This window comes from Molothrus aeneus, chromosome 27 (genome assembly GCF_037042795.1).
Source record: "Molothrus aeneus isolate 106 chromosome 27, BPBGC_Maene_1.0, whole genome shotgun sequence".
Lineage (NCBI taxonomy): Eukaryota > Metazoa > Chordata > Aves > Passeriformes > Icteridae > Molothrus > Molothrus aeneus.
Window position 1 is genome coordinate 1,825,321 of NC_089672.1, and position 16,327 is coordinate 1,841,647.

Consider the following 16,327-nt stretch of genomic DNA (forward strand, 5'->3'; position numbering starts at 1 on the left):
GCTTAAGGAATGTTCAGGGCAGGGAATTGCTGTGAGTGGCTCAGGTGACCTGCTGAAATAATGGTGGAATAAGTATATAATATAAAAGTATGTATATATAAAATATTATATATTATATATAATATTATATTTTATATATAATATATTATATATACTATATTATATATAATATTATATTATTTATATAATATATTATATATAATACTATATTATATATAATATTATATATAATATCATATATAATATAATATTATATATAATATTATATTATATATTTTTATATAATGAAATATTATATAATTATATATAAATATAAATATTAACATTAATTTTTATATAGTTATATAGTTATATATAATATTATATATATATATATATATATATATATATATATATATATATATATATATATATATATATATATATATATATAATGGTGGCACAAGTAGGAAAACTGGTTTGGCTTATTTAGGACTTTGTTCCTGCCTCCCCCCCAGTGTATTTTCATTTACTGCATCTCTTCCATGAGTATTGCACAGGGAAACTCTGAGCTGGGGCTCTGGGGATTTAGAGCCAGTTCTCTGTTTGGGAACAGATTTCATGTAGATAATCTTTTCCAGTTCTATTTCTGCTCTGTGGGATGTGATTATTGCTGCTGCTTCATGATGCACTGGGAAGATAAAAATGAGTTTCTAAGACTATCTTGATTATATTTTACCATACAGGATGAAAAACCTGTTTAAATTTAGTCAGAAATTTACTGCCTAAGAGCTCTTTACTACCTAAAACCTACCTAAATTTAGTCAGAAATTTACTACTTAAAGACTCTTTACAGCTGACTTAACCCCACCAGTATCACACCCAACAAACCCAGGTTCTCAGGAGGCTGGGGCAGGGCTGGATGAGCTCTCCTGCATCCAGGTTCTCTCCACAAATCTCCTTGAGATGGCCCATGCTGCAGCTGGTGCTCCAAGTGTGTTTTTTCCCTGTTCCAGGAGAAGAATGCTCAGCTGCTGGGGACAGCCCAGCAGTTGTTCACCCACTGCCAGGCCCAGAAGGAGGAAATCAAACGTCTGTTCCAGCAGAAGCTCGATGAGGTACCTCTGTGCTGGGGGAATGTGTCTGAATCAGCTGCTTGCAAACTTTTCTGGTCCAGCTAAGTGAGAGCAGAGCAGTCTCAGCTCTTCAGCCCCTGCTTTGCAGCAGATCAGGCTCAGAAAGGTGCAATGTGTGTCACTCTCTGGTGAAGTTTTGTGTTTGTTGTTGGAATTGTTGTGTGCCCGCTGCCCAAGGAAGGGGACAACTCACAGCCAGGTGGTGCTTGGTGGAGGATTCACCCTCTGCTGCTCAAACAAGACTCTGTGCTGCCAACCCAGCTCAGGAGCACAGGAGGGAAATGTGGGGGCTGTCCACAGACAGTTCTGCTGGCTGGCAAAGCCTAAATGCCAGTTTTACAGGTGAAGGGGTGGAACAGCAGCTCCAAGGTCCTTGAGTCCCTCCTTGTTATCCCCCAGCAGCCACAAAGTGCTTTGGGGAATGCTGGGAGTGGTCCTGAGAGCTGCAGATCTCCTCAGTGTCACTTGGGAATGGGACAGTCACCAGGAATGAGGGTGTCAGGGCCTCAGGGACTGATCTCACCCTTCACCTTTCAGCTGGGAGTTAAAGCTCTGACGTACAACGACCTGATCCAGGCTCAGAAGGAAATCTCTGCTCACAACCAGCAGCTGAAAGAACAGACAAAACAGCTGGAGAAGGACAACAGTGAACTCAGGAACCAGAGCTTGCAGCTGGTGGGTCCAGGGGATGCTGCCCTTGGGCTGAGGACAGGGCACAAGCTGGGGGTGAAACATCACCCAGCTGCTCAGGGATGAAGGGGGAAACCTGCAGGAGTCCTTTTTCACCTTTGATTGACTCCATAGCAGATCCTGAGGTGGCAGCTGGCTCAGCTGTGTCCCCAAACAGCTCTGGATGTCACTGGGTCTGGGTCTGGCTGGGCAAGGAGTTTGTGCTGGGCTTGCTCTGTGGTGCTCATCTTGGTAACTCAAACTTAGAGAATCATGGAACTGGTAATGTGGGAAAAGACCTGTAAGATCTTGGGGTCCAACCATCAAGGAGCAGCACCATGGGCACCAAAACACCAGGTCCTCAAGTGTCACAGCCTCTTGTTGTTTGAGCACTGCCAGGGGTGGGTACTGCTCTGGCAACCTGTGCCAATGCCTGACCACCCTTCAGTGAGGAAATTTTACCCACCTAAACCTCCCCTGGCCCAGCCTGAGGCCGTTCCCTCTGCTCCTGTCCCTGTTCCCTGGAGCACAGCCCGGCTGTCCCCTCCTGTCAGGAGCTGTGCAGAGCCACAGGGTCCCCCTGAGCCTCCTTTGCTCCAGGCTGAGCCTCCTCAGGAGGTAGATGAGAGGAATATCTGGATGTGGAAGCACTGAGGGTGGGTGATAACACTGTTTTAGAAAGTGCCACACTCCCTAGCATGAAACTGGGAGCAGTTTTCAATGAGTTAAGGGGTTTTTGTGCATTCAGTGCAAAGTTCCTGCTTTAGCTGGGAGCCCAGGTGTGCAGGGTGAGAGCTCTGTTCTGACCTCTTTGTCCCTGTCCCTGTTCTGATGTCTTTGTCCCTGTCCCTGTGTGTCCCTGCAGCTGAAGGCTCGCTGTGAAGAACTGAAGCTGGATTGGTCAACGCTGTCACTGGAGAACTTGCTGAAAGAGAAGCAGGCCTTGAAGAATCAGATTTCTGAGAAGCAGAAGCACTGTTTGGAACTGCAGGTAGAGAGCAAGAAACAAATGCAGAGTCACCAGCTTTGGGGTAGCTCTTGGGCAATAGGCCAGTTATGGGTGTTACACTAAATATGGTGGGAAAGGATGAGCCAGGTGCTGCTTTTTTGTTTATTCTTTTTTTATTCCTCCAGAGATTGAGCTTTCTATTAGAGGATTTTAGTAAATACGCATGTGGATAACTTGTAAAAGCAGGAGGTACCATGACCTGATTCCTTGGTGATGCTGTGGAAGGAGGACTCATGGTTTATCATTACATAAAATTAAAAATCACAAGCTGATGATTTTCATATGTGCTCTGATGTCTCAACTCAGAAATCACAGAGTCCCAGACTGGTTTGGCTTGGAAGAGACCTTAAAGCTCATCTCATTCCACCCCTGCCATGTGCAGGGACACCTTCCACCATTCCAGGTTCCTCCAAGCCCATCCAACCTGGCCTTGGACACTTCCAGGGACAGGGTGGGAATCATTTCCCCAGAGTGACATTTCTCATAGTGACAAGAAATTGAACTCCTTTGTGTGAGATTGGCTCCAGAGCTATTCCAGCCTTTTGCTGAATGCCTTGGCATGGAGTGACTGTGCAGTACTGAGGTACCCCACAGTCTCTCTGTAAGTTGGAGATATTTTCCTTTTGGTTTTAAGATCTGAAGTGTTCTTTCTCAGGGTCTCTGAACCACTCCCTTCACTTGGGCCTTTTAGTCTTAAGCTCAGAGCAGAAATTTTCTCTCAAATTTCGAGTCCCTTGTTTTGCATTGTTCCCAAAAGCAGAGACACTTTTACTTAGAAGAATTTGGAAGCAAAACTCCATAATGTGGAGTTTTGATAAAATAATAGAATTTATATACTTAATAATAGAACTATTATTATTAATTATTATTAATAATAGAATTACAAATGTATACACTTAATAATAGAATAATAGAATTTATACACTTAATAATATAATTACTATTATTATTAATTATTATTAATAATAGAATTATTAATTTATTTACTTAATAATAAAATAATAGAATTTATACACTTAATAATAGAATTATTATTATTAATTATTATTAATAATATAATTACAAATGTATACACTTAATAATAGAATAATAGAATTTATACACTTAATAATAGAATTAGTATTATTATTCATTATTATTAATAATAGAATTATTAATTTATTTACTTAATAATAAAATAATAGAATTTATGCACTTAATAATAGAATTATTATTATTAATTATTATTAATAATAGAATTACAAATGTATACACTTAATAATAGAATAATAGAATTTATACACTTAATAATAGAATTACTATTATTAGTTATTATTAATAATAGAAATACAAATGTATACACTTAATAATAGAATAATAGAATTTATACACTTAATAATATAATTATTATTATTAGTTATTATTAATAATAGAATTACAAATGTATACACTTAATAATAGAATAATAGAATTTATACACTTAATAATATAATTACTATTATTATTAATTATTATTAATAATAGAATTATTAATTTATTTACTTAATAATAAAATAATAGAATTTATACACTTAATAATAGAATTATTAAGTGTAGTCTTTAATTTTTGTTTTCCTCTTCATTTAAAGATCAGCATCGTGGAACTCGAGAAGAGTCAGCGGCAGCAGGAGCTGCTGCAGCTCAAGTCCTACACACCCTCAGAGGAGCCCCTGCCAGTGCAGCTGCACAGCAAAAGCCACCTGAGCCGTGACCCCGAGGCTGAGCAGGGCAGGTTCCAGCTGGAACTGGAGTGCTCCAAGTTCCCCATGCCCCACATCAATGGCATGAGCCCCGAGCTGTCCATGAATGGCCACGCCACCCCCTACGAGCTGCAGCACGCCTTCAGCCGGCCCTCGTCCAAGCAGAACACCCCCCAGTACCCCAACTCCCACCTGGACCAAGACATTGTGCCCTGCACCCCCAACCACAGCAGCAGGCAGAAGGCAGACAAGGTGACCAGCCTGGCCCTCCCTGATTACACCAGGTTCTCCCCTGCTAAAATCGCCCTGCGCCGACACTTGAATCAGGACCATGGAGTCAATGGAAAAGCCACAGCTAGTGAGATCCAGAGGTGAGAGAGAGGTGGGGAGGGAGGGTAGATAGCAGAATAAATCACATGGATTCCATTTTCTTCATGGTGGAAAAAGCCTCTTATTTGTTGGGAAGGATGAAAGTTTGACAAGAAAGTCTCACAGATGTTTAGCAGAAAGATTTTTGAATGGAGAGTCCAGTGAAGGAATAGAAACAAAAGCGAGTTTTGATAGAGAAGAAAAGAATTGCTGAGCCAGTCTTACTGGATAACCAAGAAGGCCAAGGGTGTGTTAGTTAGAAGGGGTATTTATGGCTTAGAGCAAAGGATAAACCCACCTGAAACAAGAAGATGCTTTTACCAAGCAGGAAGAGAGCACAGGCAAACAAGTCAGCAAAGCTGCAAGTAGAAAAAAGGTCTCAGAATCTTCCACTGCAAGAAAACTGAGTAACAACTTCTGGCTTAAACTGTAATGTACTGACTTTTATTGATTGGAGAACAGTAACAAGAATATGGTAATTATAGTAGTTATGATAGGCTACAGATAATAGTTAAGGTATAGATTGGTTCTACTGTATTAAGATGCTCAGCAAAGAAAAGTCTAGAATGCATTGTAACCAAAAGAAAAGTCTCTAATGCAATGTAACCAAAACCAAAGGGTCTCCAGGCCTGTCTGCAGCTGGAGCTCACAGCTGTGGGCACAGCTCTGTCACCCACCACCCTGGACTGCTGAAACATCTTGGATGGAATAAACTGCATTTTAGAGAGCTGCCTGGAGTCCCACATCTCTCATTTAGGCTCTTACACTTATTTATTCACATAATTCATTTTTATACAGTTTTATACAGGCCTCATGTGACTCCAGTTGGGTTAGTAGTTTTCTTGCCAATTATTATTAGTTAGTAACAAGTTGTTATCCTGTATTGGTCACTCAAACCCTGGTGTGTACACGCAGGGAAAGTTGTTTGTGAGAGATAGTTTTCATTTTTCTATCTAAAAGTTTGTCACCCAGGAATAGATTGTTATGTTAACAAAATGCTCACACCAGGATTGCTTTCACATGGGAACTTGCAAAGTGCTAGCTTTGCCACTGATTCCAGGAGAGCAGACCTTTCTTTATAATTTTTCTACCTTACTGCAACAGGTAGTGTTAGTAGCACTGGTAATTTAGGTTGGGAAAAAATATTTTTCAAACTGGAGATTTATCTGTTTTAAAAAGTTTTGTTTCATGAAAACAAGCAGTGAGAGCTAATGGGGTAAATAAGGTGGGACAGGAATTGAGTGTGGTACAGGAATTCCTTGCCACTGGCTTTTGCATCCTGACAATTGTACATCTCTCTTCCAGAGCTGAGCATGTCAAAGAGAATGGCCTTACATATCCAAGCCCTGGAATTGCAAATGGCATAAAGCTGAGTCCTCAGGAAACTCGGCCCTCCTCCCCCGCGGCCTTACCCAGTGCAGGAGAGAAGGTAAAGGATCTGCTGCTGTCTGGGCTGATCCTGGGGCAGCAAAGGGCAGCTGGAAAACACAGGAATGGCCTGGGAAATGCAGGAATGGCCAGGCTGGAAAATGCAGGAATGGCCTGGGAAATGCAGGAATGGGCAGGCTGGAAAATGCAGGAATGGCCTGGATAATGCAGGAATGAGCAGGCTGGAAAATGCAGGAATGGCCTGGGAAATGCAGGAATGGGCAGGCTGGAAAATGCAGGAATGGCCTGGATAATGCAGGAATGAGCAGGCTGGAAAATGCAGGAATGGCCTGGATAATGCAGGAATGGGCAGGCTGGGAAATGCAGGAATGGCCTGGGAAATGCAGGAATGGCCTGGGAAATGCAGGAATGGCCAGGCTGGAAAATGCAGGAATGGCCTGGATAATGCAGGGTTGGCCAGGCTGGAAAATGCAGGAATGGCCTGGGAAATGCAGGAATGGCCAGGCTGGAAAATGCAGGAATGGCCTGGGAAATGCAGGAATGGGCAGGCTGGAAAATGCAGGAATGGCCTGGGAAATGCAGGAATGGGCAGGCTGGAAAATGCAGGAGTGGCCTGGGAAATGCAGGAATGGCCTGGGAAATGCAGGAATGGGCAGGCTGGAAAATGCAGGAATGGCCTGGATAATGCAGGAGTGGCCTGGGAAATGCAGGGTTGGCCAGGCTGGAAAATGCAGGAATGGCCTGGGAAATGCAGGAATGCAGGAATGGCCAGGCTGGAAAATGCAGGAATGCTGCTTTCTGTGGCCAGCTTGGAATGGGAAATAATACAAAATACAGTGGGTGTGATGCAATAAATCTGAGCTGGTCAGAGGCAGAGAAAAATGTGCTTCTTTCTGAGCTCCAGTAATGCAGTGGGAACACTGTTTGATCTGGCACATGTCTGCTTGAACTGGGCAAGGAGGCTCTTTCATAGTTATAAAAATAAAGAGTAAAAAAGATGGTTCATGTAATTGGTGCAGCCATGGAGCATATTGGGGCTCACAGAGCAGCAGGTGCCCTGCAGTAGCAGGTTGCCATGGAAATGCATCTGGCTGCTCCAGAGGGCCTCAAGATACAAAATCTGACATCTGAGTGCTTTTCACAGAGCTCTAACCCAAACACAGGGAAATGAGCTTGCCTAAGGCTTCCTTTTCCTGGTGCTGGGGGCCAGCAGTGGCCTTAATTTACCCATTCAAATGGGTAAATTGCTGTGCTGTGGATGTTGCTGTCCCAGGAGCCCCAAGCTGCTCCCTGTCTGGTGTAGTCATCCCTTAAAAAATTCTTTAAAAAAAAAAAAGGGATGGGGGAATGACACACACATAGAAACAAGCAGATTATCATTACCTTACAAACCTTTTCAATATCCTGTGTAAGAACTTTGCTTTCTCTTTTGATTTTCCAGGTTTTGAGAGAGAGAAGCTCTGTGAGTAATGGAGAAACTATCACCAGCCTCCCTATCAGTATTCCTCTGAGCACAGTGCAGCCCAATAAACTCCCTGTTAGTATCCCTCTGGCCAGCGTAGTCCTACCTAGCCGTGTTGAGAAGGTGGTGAGTAAGGGATTGTCAACACTTTCCATCCCTAAATCAAATTAAAATCCCAGGGGGCAGGAATGGGGTGCTGTGCCCCAGGATCCTCCATGGGCTGCTCCTCAGGGGTGGCTGTTGGGGGATGATCCTCTTGGATGCTGTAGATTTTTCCTGTCCTTTCTCTGTGGGGTGGTGGAGGGAGGTTCAGCCAGGAAGGAGAGTAAAGTGAATGCCTCAGGGGAGCCTAGTCTGGAATGTGTGTCTGGGTGAAAAGCCTGAGGGTTTGTGGAAGTGGAAGAAGAGAAATGCATGTGTCAATTTGTTCTTAGCCCTGCTTTCTGCAGGAACTTTCTGGGGGAGAATTCTTCTGTCTCAGTCACCTCAAAGCTGCTGTGTGCAGGGTGAGCTTGAGCAGCCCCTTGGGGCTGGGATACCTCCCATGGGAGTGGCTGCTCTGTAGCAGAAAGCTGGGGCCATTTCTTTTTGAGATGTGACAAGTCCCTGCCTCTCTGAGAGGAGGAGCAGTTCAAAAAGGCCTGGTCCAGTTTCTCACACCCTTTGTCACAGAAGTGCTGCAGCAGAGAGCTGAGAAGCATTTGCTGCTTTTGCTGAGAGCTCTGAGTTAGAATCCATCCATGGCTTGTCTTTCACTCCCATTTTGGGAATGCCAGAGCTGGTTCACAGAATTGAAGCCATTGCATTTTTCCAGCTGAAGACTTCTGGCTTTAGCAGAACCAGAGTCTGCTCAGCTCTGGGTGTCCTTAGGGCAGTGCCAGCCCTGGGTGGCACCTCCCTGTTTGTTCAGGCTGCCTTTTGACAGAGAATATCCCAGAGAACATGGCCTGATGCACTTCATGTTCCCTTTGGTGTTGTTTTGGGAGTTTTGTGAGCACAGGCTGGGGACAGGATACAACCATCAGTCTCCTCCCTGCTGCAGCAGTGGGTTGAGCCATTCCTGCTCCTGGCAGAGCTGTCCTGAGTCTGAATATCCTGGGATGAGGAGCCTCCCTGTCTGCATGGTGCCTGCTGTGTGTGAGATACCACTGCAGCATAATTAATCACTAATTTGGGGCCATAACGTGCTGATCCATGTTTTTCTCAAAACAAGCTGAATCTGGGGCATACAGGAAGCAGAGTCACTTCCCAGGCAGATGTACAGATGTACTAATGCATGTGAGTTTGGTTGAAGCTGGAGATTTCTGATGCTGTTTCCTGAAATGCCTTTTTCTCTCCCCAGAGAAGCACACCCAGCCCAGTTCACCAGAGCAGAGACTCATCAACACTTGAAAAGCAGATTGGTGCTAGTTCTCATAATGGCATAAGCAATGCTGCTGGAAACAAGCCTCTGGCTTTGGCTACCTCAGGTAACAGCCTCACCTGTGCTCAGCTGCTCCTGTCTTGGGGCAGCACCCAAATGCACCCAGCTGAGTTTTCCAAGCACTTCTTGCCAGGTGCTGCAGGCCCTGGAGTGCTGGATAACTGTGGGTGGGAGCAGAACTCATGGAGGATGCTGTGATGTGCATCTAACATAAAGGGTTGGATTGATGTGCCTTTACTTGTAAATAAACAATTGCTTCTGTGAGTTCTGTGGGGATCCAGAGATTCCCACTGATTTATAGTGTGGCAAACCTGCAGAGTGTCTGCAGCTGTGTCCTGAGCTGGTGATCCAGCTCTAAAAGTTTTATTTTACAGGGTCTTTAAATAGCAGAATGAATTTTTTGGGGCAGGTTATGGAGGTGCCTCGTGAGCAGCTCTAAAGGCACAACAACCTGGGTGGGAAAAACTCAACTGGGAGAGGATGGGGATCCCTTTAGGTGCAGACATTGCTTCTGACTCACTCATCTGTGGAAATCATGGTCTTTAGCTACCCTGGGAATGTTATGGGCCAGGAAAAGTAGGTTCTACAGCTGATCCCTCACCAAAGAGTGCTTTTGTTCTCAGTGGTTACCACCCCGAGGGGCTTGGGTTGTTTCAGTATCTGTTTTGCAAAGGGCTTGGCTGCATTTATCTATAAAGCAAATGAAGTATTTAAAAAAAACTTGTTGTAAACCATTACCATGTTGTTCCCTTCTGCCCTTTTCATTTAGAGAGCCCAGGCCATCCTAGAGCCCTAAACCCATTTCTGATACCCCTGACAAACACTGAATTCCCTTCCCAAGATTCCTCCCTTGTGGAATTTTTCTGCCACTATGTCTTTGAAGGTCCCCTGTCACTCCCTAAGTGCCAGCCTTTTGCTGAATTTGGAGGAGATTGGGCTGTGTGGATGGCAAAGTCCTTCTCTTTTTGGGGAAGGGAAGGACTGAGTCTGGCCATCCATCTCCTTGATGAAAGGAAGGAGTTGAGAGTAGAGGAGCCCTGATTTAAAGAGGGGTAATAGTTCAAACAAAGCTTAAACTTGAATTCCATGTAAAACTGGGAGGAGCACGTGTTCTGTGGGTGCCTCCATATACCAGGTGAATTTTCCTGAACTGGCAAGAGAGCAGTGGAAGTCCCTAACCCCCAGCTGGCACCTCAGCACCCAGAGAGCCACGTGGAAAAGCAGCCCTGTGTTTTCCATGTAATCCAGGGCCACTGGCTGTCATCCAGGCAGAGCTGGAATCCCTCCTGGCCCTCCCAGCCCTGTTCTCAGTGACCTCTCTTGCTCAGCCCCAGCAATGATCTATACTTTCCCTCTCAACAGGTTTTTCTTACTCTTCTGGCTCCGTGGCAGTCAATGGAAATCTTACAAACAGCCCAGCCCATCTTAACCATAGTGTTGATCAGGCAGCTCTGGACGACTCTGGGAGTCTCTTTAACTCTGTAGGGTCTCGGAGTTCCACTCCACAACATCCTTTGCTAATGATGAGGAACTCTGGGCAGAACTCCCCTGCTCAGCAGCACTCGAGCCCCCGCTTAGGTGGCCCGGCCCAGAGCCTGGCAGGGGGACTGCAGAGTGCAGAGGCTCAGAAGATCTTTGCCGAAGCAACAAAGGGGGACCCGCAGTGTGATGCAGCCTTTTCAGATCCCGAGAACGAGGCCAAGAGGAGAATCATCTTTACAATCTCTCCTAATACAGGACATGTAAAACAATCCCCTTGCAGCAAGCACAGCCCCGTGGCCGGCAGCTGCCAGGCCCACGGGCAGGACGGGAAGAAGCGGGGCCGGCGGAAGAGATCGAACCCGGGCAGTGCCAGCGGCAACGGCGCCGTCTCCCCGAAACGCAAAGCCCTGCCCTCGCTGGCCGGGCTCTTCACACAGCCCTCGGGGTCACCCCTCAACATCAACTCCATGGTAAGGCCACCAGCTGGGCTTTGGGAGAGCTCTGGGAGTGAGGAGTGCAGCCTGGGTGGTGGCTGTAACCTGTTCCTTGAAATGTGGGATATCCCTGAAAAATAGCTCAGCTACCTTAGAAGGTATAAAATCAACAGAATGGCTTCTGTGGTAGTGTTGGAAACAAAAAGTGTGGGTTTAGAGGGTGGTGGGTGTTGCCTGTTCCTTGAAATAGGGGTCTCCTTGAGCCAGGTCTCATCAGCTCTTGGAGATTTATTTCACACCCAAGATAGCTCAGCTGCCTTAGAAGGCATAAAATCAGCAGGATGGCTTCTGTGGCAGTGTTGGAAACAAAAAGTGTTTAGAGGGTGGTGGGTCTTACCTGTTCTCTGAAATATTGGATATCCCCTGAAATAGGGGTGTCCTCAAGCCAGGTCTCATAAGCTCTTGCAGATCTATATCACACCCAAGATAGCTCAGCTACCTTAGAAGGCATAAAATCAACAGGATTTGTGGTAGTGTTGGAAACAAAAAGTGTTGGTTTAGAGGGTGGTTGCTGTTCCCTGTTCCCTGAAATGTGGGTCTCCTCGAGTCTCATCAGCTCTTGGAGATCTATTTCAAACCCAAGATAGCTCAGCTACCTTAGAAGGCATAAAATCAGCAGGATTCGTGGTAGTGTTGGAAACAACAAGTATTTAGAGGGTGGTGGCTGTTACCTGTTCCTTGAAATATGGGATATCCCTGAAAAATAGCTCAGCTACCTTAGAAGGTATAAAATCAGGAGAATGGCTTCTGTGGTAGTGTTGGAAACAAAAAGTGTTGGTTTAGAGGGTGGTTGCTGTTCCCTGTTCCCTGAAATAGGGGTCTCCTCGAGTCTCATCAGCCCTTGGAGATCTATTTCACACCCAAGATAGCTCAGCTACTTTAGAAGGCATAAAATCAGTAGGATGGCTTCTGTGGTAGTGTTGGAAACAAAAAGATTTGAATAAAAGGCAAAATAACAAAACTCTTTACAGAGAAGAACCGAGCCAGGTGCCAGAGGCCCTTTGCCTTTGGTAAAACACCTCACAAAAGCCATTGGTTTCTTTCTTCTCCTCTTTTTCTAAATTGCCCAAGCAGGACTTTTTGGCTCCTGTGCAATTGGCTATCCTTAAGTTTGAGGTGAAGTCCCCCAGGTCCTATGAGGTGTCTTTTCACCTAATAGAGGAGAGAAACTTCTGGGCTTATTTCCTTTTTAAGGGGAGTTTGGTCACTCTGTCAACAGGGGGCACTTTCCTATAGCTCCCCAGTGAGCATCTCCTGTGGCAAAGCTGATTGGGTGAGCATTCAGGCAAGGCAGGCAAGTCCACACACACCACACTCAGCATGGCAAGCTCAGCAAAGAGAGGCAGAAGGGCCTTTTGTGTGGTGTGAAAAACACCTTCACTCTCCTGTGGAAGTTTCAGAAGTTTAATAAAGGAAGGGTTTTCAGCCTGTGAAAAACACCTTCACTCTCCTGTGAAAATTTCAGAAGTTTAATCAAGGACAATGGGAGACAAGGCCCATGGAGCAAAGGTTATTACAGGGATATTGGGGGATCCCCCTTAAATACCTTTTTCCTTACATCAGCCTGTTGCATATTCATAGACCCTTATGAATATCCATAAACTAGTCTACATATTCCAGGAACGATTTTATGTGGTCCCTTCTTGGGTCTGCCTTTTTAGAGCATGCATGTTTCTTAGCTGTGGTTTTGGTTCCTTTTCTTTACCACGTCCAGTTTTTGGGCCTTGGTCCACACTTTGTTCAGACAGCAGATGCTGATGGTTGGCAGATCTGTACAGGTGTCCTTACCCTGTGTTCATTGGATGTTGTCCCATCCAAGCAGGCATTTTCACACCAGCACACTTACATCAGCTATTCCACTATTATGTCTAAGCTTAATTAATAACAGAAATAAAAACAATATCTTTATAACAAAGATAACATCACACATATAAAATTCATTTTACTTTAGCATCACACATATAAAATTCATTTTAATATTAATGAAAAGCCAATATTATAATATGTATCTATAACATATGGTCAGTTCCAGCAAGGTTTATTTCAGCACACTGAAGGGGAACCAGAGACAAAAGACAAACCATGTTCTGTACACAAGGTTGAGTAGGAGAGGGCACAGGGGTGGCACAAAGGGCAGGGCAAAGGCTTTGGCTTTCAGGGAAGATGGGGATGGCCAGCAGGGGTACCACAACCAAGGAGAAACAGGGAAAGGAGAAACCAGGGGAAGTTGGGACATATGGAGGAAGGAGCTGGGATGGATCAGTGTTGGGCAAGACTCCATGCTGAAGTGTTTTCTGTTCACCCAGGGGGTTAAACTCTATGGGAAGAGTATGGTAAGACTATGGTAAATCTCTGCAAGGCAAGGCTCTGGGGATTTCCCTGAGGGGGAAAGAATCAGAGGATTCCACAAGGGATAAGCTCCAGGCTGGAGCTGGAATTGCCATGAAGGCTCTTTGCAGCAATTCCTGCCTCTCATTTTCACTAAGTTGGTGAACAGTTTGTGTATAAGCAGAATGTCTTCAAAGAGCTCTTTGCTGTCAGAGCATTAAAAAATAAAAATAATCTCTTCCCTCATGACAAAGAGCTTGTTTCTGCAGTGAAGTTGAGTTTTGAGGCTGTAGATTCAATATTTTGAAAATAGTTTAAGCTAAGATTGACTAAACAGCAGAGGAGTGCCAGAAGCATATGGCATTCTTGCTAATGAAGCCAGCTAGAGAGTTGTGTGCATGTGATCCTGCAGTGTAGTTTGAGAAGAAAAGGTTTATTCCAGGTCGTCATTTCTGATGTCAAACATGAAATCAAAGAATGAAAATTAGCTATTTTTCCAAGTTTATTTAAGCTCTCACCCCAGGTTCTAATGCAGGAGGTGGAAGACAGCAGCAGCAGTGCTAAACCAGCAGCTGTTGGATGTCCCAGAGCAAGTTAAACCTGCATTCAAATCTTTATAAGATGCCTTTCCAAGCATACTCTCATGTGTAACTGCTTTCTTTCCTTTTCACCCAGGTCAATAACATTAACCAGCCCTTAGAAATAACAGCCATTTCCTCTCCTGAAAACTCCCTGAAGAACTCTCCTGTTCCTTACCAGGACAATGACCAGCCCCCAGTGCTGAAAAAAGAGAAGCCCCTTGTTCAGAGCAACGGTGTCCATTACTCCCCCCTGACATCGGATGACGAGCAGGGCTCTGAGGATGAGCACAATAGCAGCAGGTGAATGCACAGGCACAGTTTCAGGACAGGGTTTCTTTCAGGGCTGATAACACTGCTCTCAGCAGGAGGGGTGTGTTTAAAGCCTCTTTGTTCTCCTTGCTTGAAGGCCCATCCCATTATCCCAAACCTCTGATGTGGCTGAAGCTGTGAACAGGGAAGGTATTCAGGCAGTAGAATGTGGGAAGCTGCTGTTGCTGCTGCTGTGTTTGCAAAGCTGGCAGGGTCTGGCCTTGGAGAAATGACTGAGAAATGGGGGAGACTGAGGGGAGGCTCCTGGGGGCTGCAGCTCCTGCCCAGGGCAGGCACAGGGGCAGGGGCTGAGCTCTGCTCTGGGACAGGGACAGGAGCCCAGCAAGGGCTGGAGCTGGGCCAGGCCTTGGCATGGAGCTCAGGGCAAGGTTCTGCCCCCCGAGGCTGCTGGGCACTGCCCAGGCTCCCCAGGGAATGGTGCCAAGGCTGCCACAGCTCCAGGAGCTCCCAGGGCTGCTCAGGGTGGGGATGTTGGGGTGGCTGTGCAGGGATGGGGCTGCATTGATGATCTCTGTGGGATCCAGCTCAGGATATTCTGGGATTTATTCCCCTTGACCAGTGGGGCCAGCATTGCCCAGCTCATTTTCCCATCCTGGCAGCTGTGGGGTTTCTGTTTGCTCTGCCAATCCAGGAAGGTGCTGCTGGCAGCCCCCAAACCAGCCTGGTTTTCCTCTCTCCTCCCCTCAATCCAGCAGGAATCAGGAGAGGGCACAGCCCAGGGATGGCAGAACCCAGGAGGGCCCTGGCACAGGGTGCCCAGAGCAGCTGGGGCTGCCCCTGGATCCCTGGCAGTGCCCAAGGCCAGGCTGGACAGGGCTTGGAGCAGCCTGGGACAGTGGGAGGTGTCCCTGCCATGCTCACTGGATGAGCTTTAAAGTCCCTCCCAAGCCAAACCATCCTATGGTTCTGAGAAAAATAACCTCTATAGTAATGTGGTTCTGCTTCTTGTTTTGAAAGAAAACAGCAAAGTTCTCTGAACGTGCACTAATCCTGTCAAAGAGCAGTAATTCTGTAATAGCTCCTGCCTAAAGCTTGTGGTGGGGTTTTGGATGCTTATAAATTCCTTTAGTGACACAAAACTGTGGGACTGAGTTGTTTTTTTATACTCTCATCTGATAAGACCTGATCATGAGGAGTATAAATTGTGAGGGGAAATGTGCAGCAGAAGGTTTGTGCTATAGGTGCAATAACCTTTCTATTTTCCCACTAGAATTGAGAGGAAAATTGCAACAATATCATTGGAAAGCAAATCTCCACAGAAGACTGTTGAAAATGGTACGTGTGAGGAATGGGAATTGTTTGTGGCAATGGCTGGGCCTGGGATGGGTGAAGCTGACAGTCCATGGGATGTTTCTTTCTGCTGCTGGACCAAGTGTCATTCTTAATCATCATTAAGCCAGGTGGCTGCTAATTCCAGATTTTGGGTCACTCCTTTCTGTAGTCACAGGTCAGCAAAGATCTGACCAGTTTTTTCACTGACTCAGGGTTTGAGGAGGGATCTGTAGTACAAATATAGGGGGAAAAAACAGATCAGTGTTCTCAGACTTTTCTACAGTGTTAAACTGAATTTTAAGGACTTTCAAGTGACTTCACAAATATTTCTGCCTTTGGTTCAGAAATGAAATTACAGACTGATAAAAGGTGGGTTTTGAAGGATAAAAAATGTGGGTGCTGCCAAGAGGAGGGTCTGAATCACCAGGAGCAGCTGGGGGAGCTCAGCCTGGAGAAAAGGAAGCTCAGGGTATCCTCACGCTCTACAACTCCCTGGAAGGAGGGGACAGCCAGGAGGAATGAGGCTCTGCTCCCAGGAAACAAGGGACAGGACAGGGAAAAATGGTCTCAAGCTGTGCCAGGGGAGGTTTAGATTGGATATTGTGAGAATTTTTTATTATTATATGTTATTTATTTATATCTTATGTTATTTCTAATTTCAATGCCTGACCTCCACTAAAAGCACG

General features: G+C 45.5%; 1 protein-coding gene across 1 annotated transcript in view; it reads left to right on the top strand.

Moving 5' to 3' along the window:
* The window catches only part of DOT1L (DOT1 like histone lysine methyltransferase), an 86,440-nt gene that overhangs the window by 64,227 nt on the left and 5,886 nt on the right, over positions 1-16,327 (top strand). Inside the window, exons 17-26 of the mRNA XM_066566093.1 lie at positions 996-1,097; positions 1,653-1,790; positions 2,650-2,775; positions 4,401-4,882; positions 6,186-6,309; positions 7,711-7,857; positions 9,074-9,200; positions 10,517-11,106; positions 14,134-14,339; positions 15,580-15,644. Coding sequence (XP_066422190.1) covers positions 996-1,097; positions 1,653-1,790; positions 2,650-2,775; positions 4,401-4,882; positions 6,186-6,309; positions 7,711-7,857; positions 9,074-9,200; positions 10,517-11,106; positions 14,134-14,339; positions 15,580-15,644 — 2,107 coding nt within the window. The remainder of the gene's footprint in view (positions 1-995; positions 1,098-1,652; positions 1,791-2,649; positions 2,776-4,400; positions 4,883-6,185; positions 6,310-7,710; positions 7,858-9,073; positions 9,201-10,516; positions 11,107-14,133; positions 14,340-15,579; positions 15,645-16,327) is intronic.